The 14,023-nt window shown below is 39.3% G+C and overlaps 1 protein-coding gene across 1 annotated transcript in view; it reads left to right on the top strand.

Moving 5' to 3' along the window:
• Positions 1–13,141, top strand: part of WWC3 (WWC family member 3) — a 257,499-nt gene extending 244,358 nt beyond the window's left edge. The window contains exons 21-23 of the mRNA XM_040338138.1: positions 3,048–3,278; positions 3,967–4,094; positions 12,392–13,141. Of these exons, the coding sequence (XP_040194072.1) occupies positions 3,048–3,278; positions 3,967–4,094; positions 12,392–12,458 (426 nt within the window). The 3' untranslated portion in view covers positions 12,459–13,141. The remainder of the gene's footprint in view (positions 1–3,047; positions 3,279–3,966; positions 4,095–12,391) is intronic.
• The last annotated feature ends 882 nt before the right edge of the window (positions 13,142–14,023 follow it).

Raw genomic sequence — 14,023 nt, 5'->3', positions numbered from 1 at the left:
GACGTCCATACTTAACATTGGCTACGCTTCATAGAGCAGGCGTAACTTTACTATTATTAAAAAGCCTTACGTAAATGACGTAAAAAAATGCGCCGAACGGACGTACGTTTCTGAATCGGCGTATCTACCTAATTTGCATATTCGATGCGGAAGTCTTGGGAAGCGCCCCTAGCGGTCAGCGTAAATATTGCACCCTAAGATACGACGGCGTAGGAGACTTACGCCGCTCGTATCTAGGCAACATTGAGGCGTATCTGATTCTATGAATCAGACGCCGAGATGCAACGGCCCGCTTTCGGAGTTACGACAGCGTATCTGGAGATACGCCGACGTAACTCCTTTCTGAATCCGGGCCATACTGTGTAGCTCTGACTAAAGATGAATATAACCCTTGCTATAGGTGTAAGCCATTTAGTTACCTACTGAAGTCTAAGGCCCCGTACACACGACCGAACATGTCTGCTGAAACTGGTCCGCGGACCAGTTTCAGCAGACATGTTCGGTCGTGTGTAGGCCCGAGCGCACAGGATTCCAGCGTACATTTGCCCGCCGGGCCTTTTTCCAGCGGGCAAATATTTCCAAACTTGTTTAGAAACAGCCCGCTGGAATCTTGTCCGCTCGGACATGTTCGGTCGTCTGTACAGACCTACCGTACATGTCCGAGCGCCCGCCATCCCTCGCATGCATCGAATGACTTTGACGCATGCGTGGAAGCATTGAACTGGCAGGGCCGCCCGCGTCATCGTCGCGGCGACGGCGCGGCCACGCCCCGCGTATTGTTTACGCGCGGATTTCTGTACGATGGTGAGTACAGCCATCATACAGAAATCCCCGGGCAGACATGTACGGTGAAAACGGTCCGGCGGACCGGTTTCATCGTACATGTTTGCTCGTCTGTACAAGGCCTAACTGGAGTGCTCACATAACATTGCTGTGTGATGCCAGTCGGAAGGGGCTTTTGTGATGGCCTTGGTGTGACCTTTTTCAGCTGTATTCTCTGTATTGGCATTTCATATTTTATTACTTAAATTAATTAAATTCAGAACAGTTACCTTTTTCCCATAACTGTGGTCATCCCTGCTCCTGTTCATGTAATTGCCCTTCTCTGCTGTCTTTCTAGTTTCGGGGTATTCTTTATGTTAACCTGTTGCCCAAAGTGGGACTGCATATTCAATATAGCCCAAACAAATGCCTTGTACATAGGGGCAAAATTAAGTCTTGCTTTTAATGCAAAAATGAATTGTGCAAGCTCTTGAATCTGCAAATTGGTGTTGCATGCTCTTATTTATTGTATGTTTTGATCTACACAGACACCCTGATACATCTCTATTATTCAACCATTCACTCTCTGTCTATTGTATGTTACATATATATTTTTAGGTACCTTAATACATACCTTTACATTTATCTACAGTAAATCTTGTAAGTCTTCTAGTTGTACACTTACTGAGTATGTGTAGGTCAGCTTGTAAATTGCAGATATCGTCCATAGATTTGATTGTGTTTCCCAAAGTCTTAACCCCAAATTCAACTCTGTAAACAAGTCAAAAAAGTAATGTTCCGAAAAGAAACATTTGAGTAAACTATGTATAACCTAATATCGATCAGAATGACTAATTGACCCCTACTTCACACCAGTTTTCTGTACATTTTACACATCATGCTTTGTAACTGAATAGACTTTTGTTTATTTGTGAAGTACTGTGACGGGTGTTTTTAAATGGTTTAAATATACCATATTTACCGCCCCCTCCTGTCTAAGTTTTTACTTCTGCATTAAATTTGTGGATTTGTTTGATAAAATCCTGTCTTTTGTAAATGTATGCTGGCTGTCACTTATGTTAAAGGAGAGCTGTAGTAACAGCATACAATTTCATTTTATAACCTCTGCATTGTAATAGCAGTAAAACAATGGTTGTTTTTGACAATCCAATATAAGATTACTTGGAAACGTTTCTTTCATGTAGTGAGTGGTGCCTGTTGGTTGGCCATCTCTTTGCACAACTTCCTGAATTCCCTGCATGCTTTGCAGCTTCTCCTCTGCTGTTTACGTTCGGTTTCTAAGGACTACATATCCCATTGTACTTTGCTGCCTGCAAGCAGTGATTCATGTACTGATTCAGCCTCCTGAAACTCCTTCTTTCAGTATCTATGTGGTTCAGAATGCAGGCTCTGAAATTTGCAAGGCCCTTTTCACATGGAGCAGACTCTTCTAGGAGTCTGCCTGCTCAGCGGGGAATCTGTCCACTGAGTAGGAGGATGGCTGGTCCGTGACCGCCCTGCTTATGCAGAGTGGACATGGACACAGCCTGCTCTCCTTTATCCGCAGTCAAATGAAAATTAACATCTGATGGCCATGCGATCCACAGAACGTGACACCTGCCACTACATAGAGGGCAATGGTCCGAATAGGTCCACCTAAAAAACTGACAGGCAGTCCATCTGTGTGAAAGGGGCCTAACACAGCAGTGCCTACTAACAAGGTCTAATAAATCTTCAGAAAGTAACTTTACAGATTTCAAGATCATTCAGATGAAGAGAAAGTAGGCTAGAAATAATTGAAATACAATGTGGAAATGAATATGTGGTTTTTACATTGTGACCATAGATACACTTTGTTTTTGTATGTGGTCTCTTGGCAATCAAAGTTAAACTTACAGGTTTATAGAAAATGCAAAAAAACGTGGATCCTTTTGTGAATATAGGTATCCCACCAATATACATTTTTTATACCAAGCTGGTCTTTACATATTGTCTGTCTAAATTGGACCATGGCTGAGCACCTCTTGTGTTGAGCTCTGTTAGCATTGGAAGTCTGTGTGTGCCTTTCCCACCCTCTATTCTGTAAAAATGTCTGTGTACTTGTATTACACACATTCATGTTTGTGTATCCCTGCAATTCAGCCTCTTCCTTTGGAGAATAAGTTTATACAGTGGCCTTTATATTATATTATAGGTATATGTTTTAACATGGTCTCTCCTCTCAACTTCATCAACAGCAATTCTACTGAGACATAGGATTGACACATGTGATTTGTGTTTTGTAGCAGGCCTGCCCGTCTTCCATGGCAGAGATCATGGCACGGACATCTCTAGACCTGGAGCTGGATCTCCAGGCTTCCAGAACAAAGCAACACCAGTTAAATGAAGAGATAAACACTCTTAAAGAGCTCAAGCAACGTCTCGAGGAGGCACAACTTAGAGGTCAAAGCGAACTTCCTCAGTGGGTGCTGCGTGATGAAAGATTCCGCTGTCTGCTGATAGAGGCAGAAAGACAAGTAAATATCCTGCTAATACATACCTTATTAACAAGGAAATGTAACAAACTTTCTTTACAGATCGAAGTAATAAGCCTCACACGTATACATTTTATGATTATGTGAAAGTGTCAAGCCAAAAACGTTATCTTTTGTACTTTTGGTTAGTGGCGAAAAGATTAGGATTAGAACTCCTGTCTGTTTGTCTGTTTTACTGCTCCAACTACCCTCAAAACAGCACCACAGTCAGAAATTAAAACATGGTCATTTTTGTGTCCCTGTTGCAGAGGTAGTCTCACTTTCTCACTGGTAAAACCATTGCCAGCGGGACATGAAGTGAGGGTAAACCTCTCTAGCAGAGCCCCCAGTAGCAGTAAAATAGCAATCCCTCTCCACTGAATTTAAAGCTGAAAGGCTGAGCCAGCTGCCACTCAGGAATGTGTGTGGATTACAGCCTGGACCGGCGATTATATATCATTTTAGCTTCAAAGTCTCATTCTACATTGGCATAATTTGAAATCTGCTGGAAAAGTATGAAAGATGAACCTAAACTCCAAAAACACACTATGCAACAGCTGAGGATACTGCAGTGTTAGAAAATATGATTATAGACTAGGCACCTGAAGAGTGTAACATATTGACTGCGGTAAAGATATATCTATAACTAGTACTTGCTATTTTTTATGTTTTATGTTTTTTTTCTCTTTAGATGAGACAGACCAAGCTTGAGCTGCACCAAGAACAAGCAGCTGAGAAAATGCTTAAAAAAGTCTCCAAAGAAGTCTTCCAGCTGCGTGGTCAGAATCAAAAGGAACCATTGCAAGTACAAACCTTCAGGTAAGTGAAATAAAAAATCATATATAAAATTAAAATCATTAAATGTGTGATGTAATATCAGTACAAGATATACCAACTGCAGAAATGTTTGTATTCTATTTTCTGGGGCATTCCTGGTATTAAAAGAAACTAAGAAATTAAATGGAATCCAGAGATCCTTTTCCCTCTTATGCCCCATACACACGATCGAAATTTCCGATGGAAAAAGTCAGATGAACTTTTTCCATTGTATAAAAACAGTGTAGCGCTGAATAATAGATTAAACCTTAGGTACAATCAATATAAATCAATATATAAATATTTAAACAAAATCTAAAAAACAATTGCACGTGAACAAATAGTCCATGAATCGGTTAAATCTGATAGACCCACAGGTAAAAATCCAAAGTAAGAAAGCTTCAGTGAGTTCAAAGAAAAGTTGTGAACATCCAATGTGCAAAAGGTGATTCCACTGAGTGCAGCCAGCCTGTCACCTGGAGGTAAATTTAAGGCTTACTAGAAAGCCAGTGACCGCCCTTTGCAGGGGGGTCAAACAGGCTAATAGATGGATGAATCCTGCGGAATTGTTCCTCGGTCTCTCACGCACCAATCAGCTCAGATCCACAGCTAGCAGATCCTTCCAGGGGTGTCCTTCCAGGGGTGTCACAGGTGTGTGACTGAATGTGAGAAGCGCACGCTCAGAAGTGTGATGGTAAGTAAGCCGCAATTGAAATAAAGAGAAAAAATCCCATAGTGCAGGCGTTTTGAAAAGAGGGGGAGGTTTATTTATAGCAAATAAAAATTAAAAGTACAAACACTCTCTGTCAGAGAGAGATAAAATAATCCTTGCAAGGAAAAAACAGCAGCTCTGTTTGGCGCAAGTCAGCCTGGGGAATTCTGACCGTGTGTATGCCCCATCGGATAAATTTCATCTGAAATTACGAGGAATTCCGTCGGAGTTTAGATAGAGAACATGATATATAGGAGGGGTGATGGCGCTTGCTAATAAGCAAAATTATATTAAATACATATATTAACAATCTAAAATACTGCTTCAATCCTAATCCAAGTCCAAATGAGACAAGCCAAGTAAGCCAAAAAAATGGGGGTGTATCACTCCTAGTCAGTCACAACCCACCATCAAACAATGGAATGATGAGGGGGGTACACTGAGTGATGTTTTTATATATATATGAACCAATTGGTGGTGTATAAGAGTACCACCACCTGGCTAATAAAATTACAATACTCCAAGTAAGTGAAAAAATATGTAACAATTACAAATTATGTAAATAAATATAAAAAGCATAAAGTGGCAAACAATAGCCAATAGTGATTAGTGCATAAAAAATTTAAATAAATGATATAAATCAGAAATAAATGTGAGTCTCTGTGCACACTCCACACAGTGTCCAAAATAGATCACAGCAAGGTGCTTCAATCAATAGTATTTTTAAAGTGCTTGACTCCACACAGGGTCCCACGGTGCATAACCTGCAGAACAAGTGCTCCGTTTCCCCAAGCCTATCACCTCAGAAAGGCTTAAAAAAAAGCCTATAGATCTCCAATACTGCTGGATTAATAGCACAGCAGATTCCGTTTCTGATGGAAGACTCCCGGTCAGTCTATTTTCCAATGCCACACCAATCAGTCTGGTTAGTGATCCCCAGGTCCCAGCAACCAGCTCTCAGGGTAGATGGCTCTCAATAAACAAATAAAAGCTCCATAGCGTAAAACTGATTAATACGTTTAATAAGTAAAAGCAAATGCACTTACAGCAAGCTTGTAATCAAATGGCATATAGCGTGTAGTTGAGATGTCTCCGCTCTCGGCCGCAAGCAGAGATGACGTCACCACCGGCTCTCCTCCTTACGCGTTACGTGTCTGCACACGCCACTTACTCATAGGATAGGGAGCCGCTGGTGTGTAGGTGACTTATATCTGCCAACGCCGCCATGACAACCAAAGTTAACACGACGGCGGGCATAATGGATGATGAGAATTATGAAATTTTGACAATATACACTCACCATCGAACAGATGACCATATTATAAGAACCAATACTTTTTTATATTTGTAAAATAACAATAAAAACAATGTGGCCACCACATGCCCCCTCTGGTGGTGAGATGAAGTAAATATTAGTGATGATTAATCCAGTTTAAACTCACAACCTAACGGGCATATAGTCCCCTCTAGTAGTTGTAATTAAAACAGAGCGAGTGATGGAATAAACTAAGGAGGTCGCATCATGTCGAAACCAAATAAGTACATATGGACAACCAAAATACATACAATATATGGCATACTATGCAATTTAAATTCTTATGGGAAGTGGCCATAAAGGCAGAATGGCTAACCAATTAATAAATACAACTAATCTAATATTGATATGATGATGAGAGTATTTAAAACCCGTTAGGAATAAATACATAATGGAAAGGAAAGATAAATTAAGACATAATATACATTCCTCGGGATATAACTCATACTAGTAATTGGAAATAGAGCAATTGAGATCAAAATCTACGTTGTGCCCATGGGGTAGTAAAGTGCAGAGTTCATGTATCCAACCAGATTCAGCCTGGCTGATCTTTTTCACCATATTATCCCCCCTCCAATGGGGTTTATATTTCTCTATACCCCATACCCTTAGAGAAGAGGGGTCTCTGTTATGACAATGGTCGTAATGACGGGATAAACTGTGTTTAGGAAACCCATTCTTGATATTCTGTGTATGCTCACAAAGTCTTTTCCACAGCTCCCTTTTAGTTATTCCTACATACTGAATTTTACAAGGACACTCTAACAAATAGACCACCCCTTCAGTCTTGCAGGATATAAAGTCTTTGATTTTACACTCCTTTCCTGTAAAAGTGGATTTGAAGGTTTCTTTTTTCTTTTTTATTTCTTTCGTGTGTCTACATGTAAAGCATGTCTTGCATGGATAGTAGCCTTTTCCATTGAAGAATGAAAAGGTTTTCTTCTACGGAGGGTCAAGAACATTTTTAGCAATCATGTCCCTTAGGGTGGGAGATCTACATGATATGAAAATAAAGAAGATCCATGATCCAGGAGACATTAAGAGTGGCATAAGAAAACTAGAAGAGAGAAAAGATATAGTAGTGAGACAAGCTGATAAAGGGGGGGCTATTGTCATCCAATCCAAAGTGGCATATAAGAAGGAAATTAAACGCCAATTGAGTGATAATGTCACATATTTGAAATTACCTGGGAACCCTATAGTTCGGTATAAGGATGACCTGGCAATCCTAAAAAGAGGAATAAAAAAAGGCCTTTTAAATAAGAAGGAAGGAAAATACTTACAACCAATGGGATGTAAGATCCCTGTTATTTATACCCTCCCGAAAATTCATAAATCTAGAGAAGACCCACCGGGAAGACCGATTGTGAATGGAATTAACTCAGTAGGGGCGAGAATAGGAGAATACAGCCTCTAGTGAAAAAAAAAATAATATCTCAGGGATACGAAGCATCTTATACAATTATTGGACACCATCAAACTTGATGGGAGCTCAATATACTTGGCTACAGCCGATGTATCATCACTGTATACAATTATAAACCAGGGTTTGACAAATTTGCTTGGAATCTAGGAGCCAGCTAAAAAAGTTAGGAGCCAGAAACCCTCCCTGCCCCCCCCCCCCCCGTCCCGTCGAGCATGCACGCAGAAGCAAACGCATAGGTGAACAGCGCCCGCATATGTAAACGGTGTTCAAACCACACATGTGAGATATCGCCGCGATTGGTAGAGCGAGAGCAATAATTCTAGCCCTAGACCTCCTCTGTAACTCAAAACATGCAACCTGTAGATTTTTTTAAACGTCGCCTATGAAGATTTTAAAGGGTAAAAGTTTGTCGGCATTCCACGAATGGACGCAATTTTGAAGCGTGACATGTTGGGTATGAATTTACTCGGCGTAACATTATCTTTCATAAAATTAAATATTATCGAGCCCTGTTATAAACCATCAGGAAGCCATACAAGCAACAAATTGTGCACAGAATGGTTTGAGTGACCTTAAAACTGCACAAAAAAGTTCATTGCCAATTGCCTGGAATATAGCCTAGATCATAATTATTTCTGGTATGAAAACAAATATTACAAACAGATCTGTGGCATAGCAATGGGCGCGGAATATGCACCAAGTGTAGCCAACTTATATATGGCAGAATGGGAAGAAGATGTCTTATATAACAGAAAACCACAGCAACTACTTTTATACAAATGTTTTATTGATGATATTTTAATTATCTGGGCAGGGGACAGGGAGAGTCTGATTAACTTTGGTTTTTATCTGAATACGAACAAAAAAAATATTAAACTTACATGGGAGATAAGTGATGAAAAAATCTATTTCCTTGACTTAGAGATTAGTAAGGAAGGAGAAAACTTGATAACACAAACACACTTTAAAACAGTAGACAGGAATAGCTATCTACCTGTGGATAGTTGCTATCATACTCCTTGGTTGGACAATATACCAAAAGGACAGTTTTTAAGATTGAGAAGAAATTGCAAACCCTGGTTTATAAAACTGATGTATTCCTTTTTCACCCTAAAAAACAAGTTTATAGCATGTCATTCAGCATACTAGCGCGAGCTACAGTATGCCTTTATTTATTTTTTTTGCGCCGTACTCACAGTTTAATCGCGTAGTAAAGTTTCAGACTCCCCGCGGGGAATGGGCGTTCCTATGCAGAGGGAACGTGATTGACGGCCGGCTATGGCGCGTCACGCTTCCCGAAAATAGCCGGAGTAGGACTCGGCTGTTCACGGCGCTATACGGCGCCTGCGCACAGACATCGGAGCTGACTGCGCAGGCGCCGTGAAGAGCAAAGTCCTATTTCGGCTATTTTGGGGAAGCGTGACGCGCTATAGCCGGCCATCAATCACGTTCCCTCTGCATAGGAACGCCCATTCCCCGCGGGGAGTCTGAAACTTTACTACGCGATTAAACTGTGAGTACGGCGCAAAAAAAATATATAAAGGCATACTGTAGCTCGCGCTAGTATGCTGAATGGCATGCTAGAAAAATTTTTTTTTTTAGGGAGAACACCCGCTTTAAACAGGCGGATTTTATCGGCAAGAGGTTTGTTGAAAAAGGTTATAAATGGGACTTTATTGAGAAGAAAATAGAAGCTGTTTCTGTTTTGGAAAGAGACACTCTGATCCAAGATTCAACAACAAAAAATAATACCTTTGCTGGGGGAGTGCCCCTCATAATGGACTATAGTGTGCAGCATAAACAAATCAAGACAATTTGTAAGAAGTATTGGAATATTGTGAAAGCTGATCGTCATTTAGGGTCTATACTACCAGAAAAGCCAATGTTCACATACCGGAGGGCTCCCACCCTAAGGGACATGATTGCAAAAATGTTCTTGACCCTCCGGAGATGAAAACCTTTTCATTCTTCAATGCAAAAGGCTACTATCCATGCAAGACATGCTTTACATGTAGACACACAAAAGAAATACAAAAGAAAAAAGAAACCTTCAAATCCACTTTTACAGTAAAGGATTATAAAATCAAAGTCTTTATATCCTGCAAGACTGAAGGGGTGGTCTATTTGTTAGAGTGTCCTTGTAAAATTTAGTATGTAGGAAGAACTAAAAGGGAGCTGTGAAAAAGACTTTGTGAGCATACACAGAATATCAAGAATGGGTTTCCTAAACACAGTTTATACCATCATTACGACCGTTGTCATAACAGAGACCCCTCTTCTCTAATGGTATGGGGTATAGAGAAATATAAACCCCATTGAAGGGGGGATAATATGGTGAAAAAGATCAGCCAGGCTGAATCTGGTTGGATACATGAACTCTGCACTTTATTACCCCATGGGCACAACGTAAATTTTGATCTCAATTGCTTTATTTCCAATTACTAGTATGAGTTATATCCCGAACAAAGTTTATTATGTCTTAATGTATCTTTCCTTTCCATTATGTATTTATTCCTACCAGGTTTTAAATACTCTCATCATCATATCAATATTAGATTAGTTGTATTTATTAATTGGTTAGCCATTCTGCCTTTATGGCCACTTTCATAAGAATTTAAATTGCATAGTATGCCAATTATTGTATGTATTTTGGTTGTCTATATGTACTTATTTGGTTTCGACATGATGCGACCTCCTTAGTTTATTCCATCACTCACTCTCTGTTTTAATTACAACCACTAGAGGGGACTATATGCCCGTTAGGTTGTGAATTCAAACTGGATTAATCATCACTAATATTTACTTCATCTCACACCAGAGGGGGCATGTGGTGGCCACATTGTTTTTATTGTTATTTTACAAATATAAAGAAATATTGGATCTGATAATATGGTCATCTGTCCGATGGCGAGTGTATATTGTCAAAATTTCATAATTCTCATCATCCATTATTACCTATGAGTAAGTGGCGTGTGCAGCCACGTAACGCGTAAGGAGGAGAGCCGGTGGTGACGTCATCTCTGCTCGCAGCCAAGAGCGGAGACATCTCAACTACACGCTATATGCTATTTGATTACAAGCTTGCTGTAAGTGCATTTGCTTTTACTTATTAAACATATTAATCAGTTTTACGCTATGGAGCTTTTATTTGTTTATTGAGAGCCATCTACTCTGAGAGCTGGTTGCTGGGACCTGGGGATCACTAACCAGAGGGATTGGTGTGGCGTTGGAAAATAGGCTGACCGGGAGTCTTCCATCAGAAACGGAATCTGCTGTGCTATTAAGCCAGCAGTATTGGAGATATATAGGCTTTTTTTAAGCCTTTCTGAGGTGAGAGGCTTGGGGAAATTCCCTCTGTGGAGTCAAGCACTTTATTGGAGCACTTATGCACTTTAAAAATACTATTGATTGAAGCACCTTGCTGTGATCTATTTTGGACACTTGATCATTATCACACTCTAAGCACATATCTTGGAGTGTGGAGTGTGCACAGAGACTCACATTTATTTCGTATTTATATTATGTATTTGCACGTGTTGATACGTACATTTTTTATGCACTAATCACTATTGGCTATTGTTTGCCACTTTATGCTTTTTAAATTTATTTACATAATTTGTAATTGTTACCTATTTTTTCACTTACTTGGAGTATTGTAATTTTATTAGCCAGGTGGTGGTACTCTTATACACCACCAATCGGTTCATATATATATAAAAACATCACTCAGTGTACCCCCCTCATCATCCCGTTGTTTGATGGTGGGTTGTGACTGACTAGGAGTGATACACCCCCATTTTTTTGGCTTACTTGGCTCGTCTCTTTTGGACTTGGATTAGGATTGAAGCAGTATTTTAGATTGTTAATATATTTAATATATTTTATATATTTAATATATATTTAATATAATTTTGCTTATTAGCAAGCGCCATTACCCCTCCTATATATAATTTTTATTAGTGTGTGAGCACTATTTTGCTGCTGCTTAGTATTTTATTTTAGCTTTTATTAGTCATTATTACCTATTGCTCTAGTTAGTGTGGTTTTTGTGCATTAGTTCCCCCCATTATTCATAGATAGAGAACATGTTCTCTTTTACTCCGATGGAATTCCGTTGGAATTCCGATGTGATTTTGGTCAGACAAAGGTCTGACCGTGTGTACGGGGCTTTATTGTCTTTAGTGGTGTACCTCGCGCATCTGACACCTGGAGCCAACCAATCTTTTTTTTGGGGAGGGGGACCAACCCCCCCCCCCCCCAGCATAAACCTCTCAGTACAGACTCCCTCACACACAGACCTCTCAGTACAAACTGACCACTCCAGTACGAACCCCTCAGTACAGATACGCACCCTTCCTCCCTTCCCCCCAGCACAGACTGCTCAGTACAGTGACACATAAAGTACCCTATCATACATGTAATGTATGTAAGGTATTTGGCTGTGTTATAGTGACATAAGGAAGGTTGAGCAGTGGGATAGGTTAGCTCATCAGTCTGCTATTTCTCCTTCACTGTGTAGTCAGAGGGTGGGGATGTTGGGGAGACCTGTAAATTTGAAGAGAACAGAGAAAATTCAGGTCTCCTACCCCGTCAGATAGGGCTGTGTGGATTGGCAGAGCTGTGTAAATCTCAGAACTGGATGCACAGACATACTAATATTTTGACAGGTAACACAGTTTCCTTATATATTTCATCTGTATTGTATATTTAGTTTTGTTGTTTGCCTGCTGTGGAGCTTCAACATGCTGGTTAGCACAGAGAGCAGATGTAATGCAAAAAAAAAACTTATTCTACACATCTGTTGGTAACCTCATCTAAGCAAACCCTTTTTTCTCTGTTACTGTCAGGGAGAAGATAGCATTTTTCACAAGACCAAGGATCAATATACCTCCCCTGCCAGCTGACGATGTATGACGTGTTTCATGCAAACACAGGACGTATCGAAAACATTGTTTGTATTTCCATGAAGTTATTAAACTAGTGACGTTTAATATTACAAATGTTTTAAAAGCTATTCATTATTTTGTAAAAAATAAAAAACACAATAAAAATGAAAAACATATGCATTATATAAATATCTATAATTATATATTTTATAATATGACCGCAGCAAGGCTTGGTTTTTCCTTGCTGTAACACTGACATCTTTGAAGACAAACTATTTTGTAGATCAACTACTCTCTTCTGAAAACAAATGTACAGTTTTGATGCTTTTAATGTGACTTTTAATTAAGAAAAAAGGCTGGAAATTGGAATTAAAGCAAGTTCAGGACAGTTCGCTGTAACAGTAATTTATTTATAGGTTCTTATTTTCCTTGAGGGAAAATACTTACTTTAAAGATGTTCTAGATTGAATTTATGCTTCCAAGTGTTTTGTCATACAGATGAATTGGACTGATGAACTGGCTTTCTTTCTGGTACCTGAAACGAAAATATTATTTGCAAACTGTCACCTTTGGTAGCTCTTTTTATATATTTTTTTTCTTGCTTTTCTTCATAACATATCTCATATTCTTTCACATGATTTCTGTTCTGTACTGAAATATTATCACTGCAAGAGTTTTAATACTGATTAAAATGGCATTGCATTTTCCAGAGCTCTTCTTGTTGTTTGGACTTTTTTGTCAGTGTGTTTGGTACACTTCTCAGCTTACTGCTCTGCTTTTTTAGGTTACTCCAATAGTTACCCAGTGTAACTGCTGAAACAATTTATATATTTACTTGTTGCATGTTTATAATATGTTTTATTATTAGTAACATTCAAGGAGAAATACAACTTTTTTTTTTTTTTCAAGCAGATCTAAAGACAATTTTTTTTTTTCATTTTTAATAGAGTTGGGGGAGAATACAGTTACAGTCTCCCATTGGGGAGATATCCCTTTACTTCCTCACCCATAGCCAATACAAGAAGTGAGAGAAAATCCCTCCAAAGTAAGGGGATCATGTGGTGTCAACAGGGTCACCAGAACTAGTGTAACCATTGGAAGATTGCCCATCTATTAGTGTTTTGGTGTCAATCCATATTTGAGATTTTATTTTATTTTCACTTACGATAATACCAGTAAACAGGACAAATACAGAGGATGAACCTCCCTAATGGGGGCACAGACAGCAATAAAAAGTTACGTTCTAATCCCTCTCCACTCTATTCAAAACTGAAAAATGTAGTTTAAAAAAGTTTTGACTTACTATACTTTAGTGCTCCCCAAATGAGCACCTGTGCAACAGGGAATACATTTAATGCCGCGTACACACGATCATTTTTCGGCATTTAAAAAACAACGTTTTTCAGCATCTAGAAAAAACATTGTTTTTTCCAACTTCATCATTAAAACAACGTTGCCCAGACACGATCATTTTTAAAAAATGCTCTAGCAAAGCGCGGTGACGTACAACACTTACGACGGCACTATAAAGGGGAAGTTCCATGCGGATGACGCCACCCTTGGGGCTGCTTTAGCTGATTTTGTGTTTGTAAA

The sequence above is a fragment of the Rana temporaria genome, chromosome 2, assembly GCF_905171775.1.
Source record: "Rana temporaria chromosome 2, aRanTem1.1, whole genome shotgun sequence".
NCBI lineage: Eukaryota > Metazoa > Chordata > Amphibia > Anura > Ranidae > Rana > Rana temporaria.
Note: the sequence above shows the minus strand (reverse complement) of the source record. Positions and strands in the feature narration are given on the sequence as shown.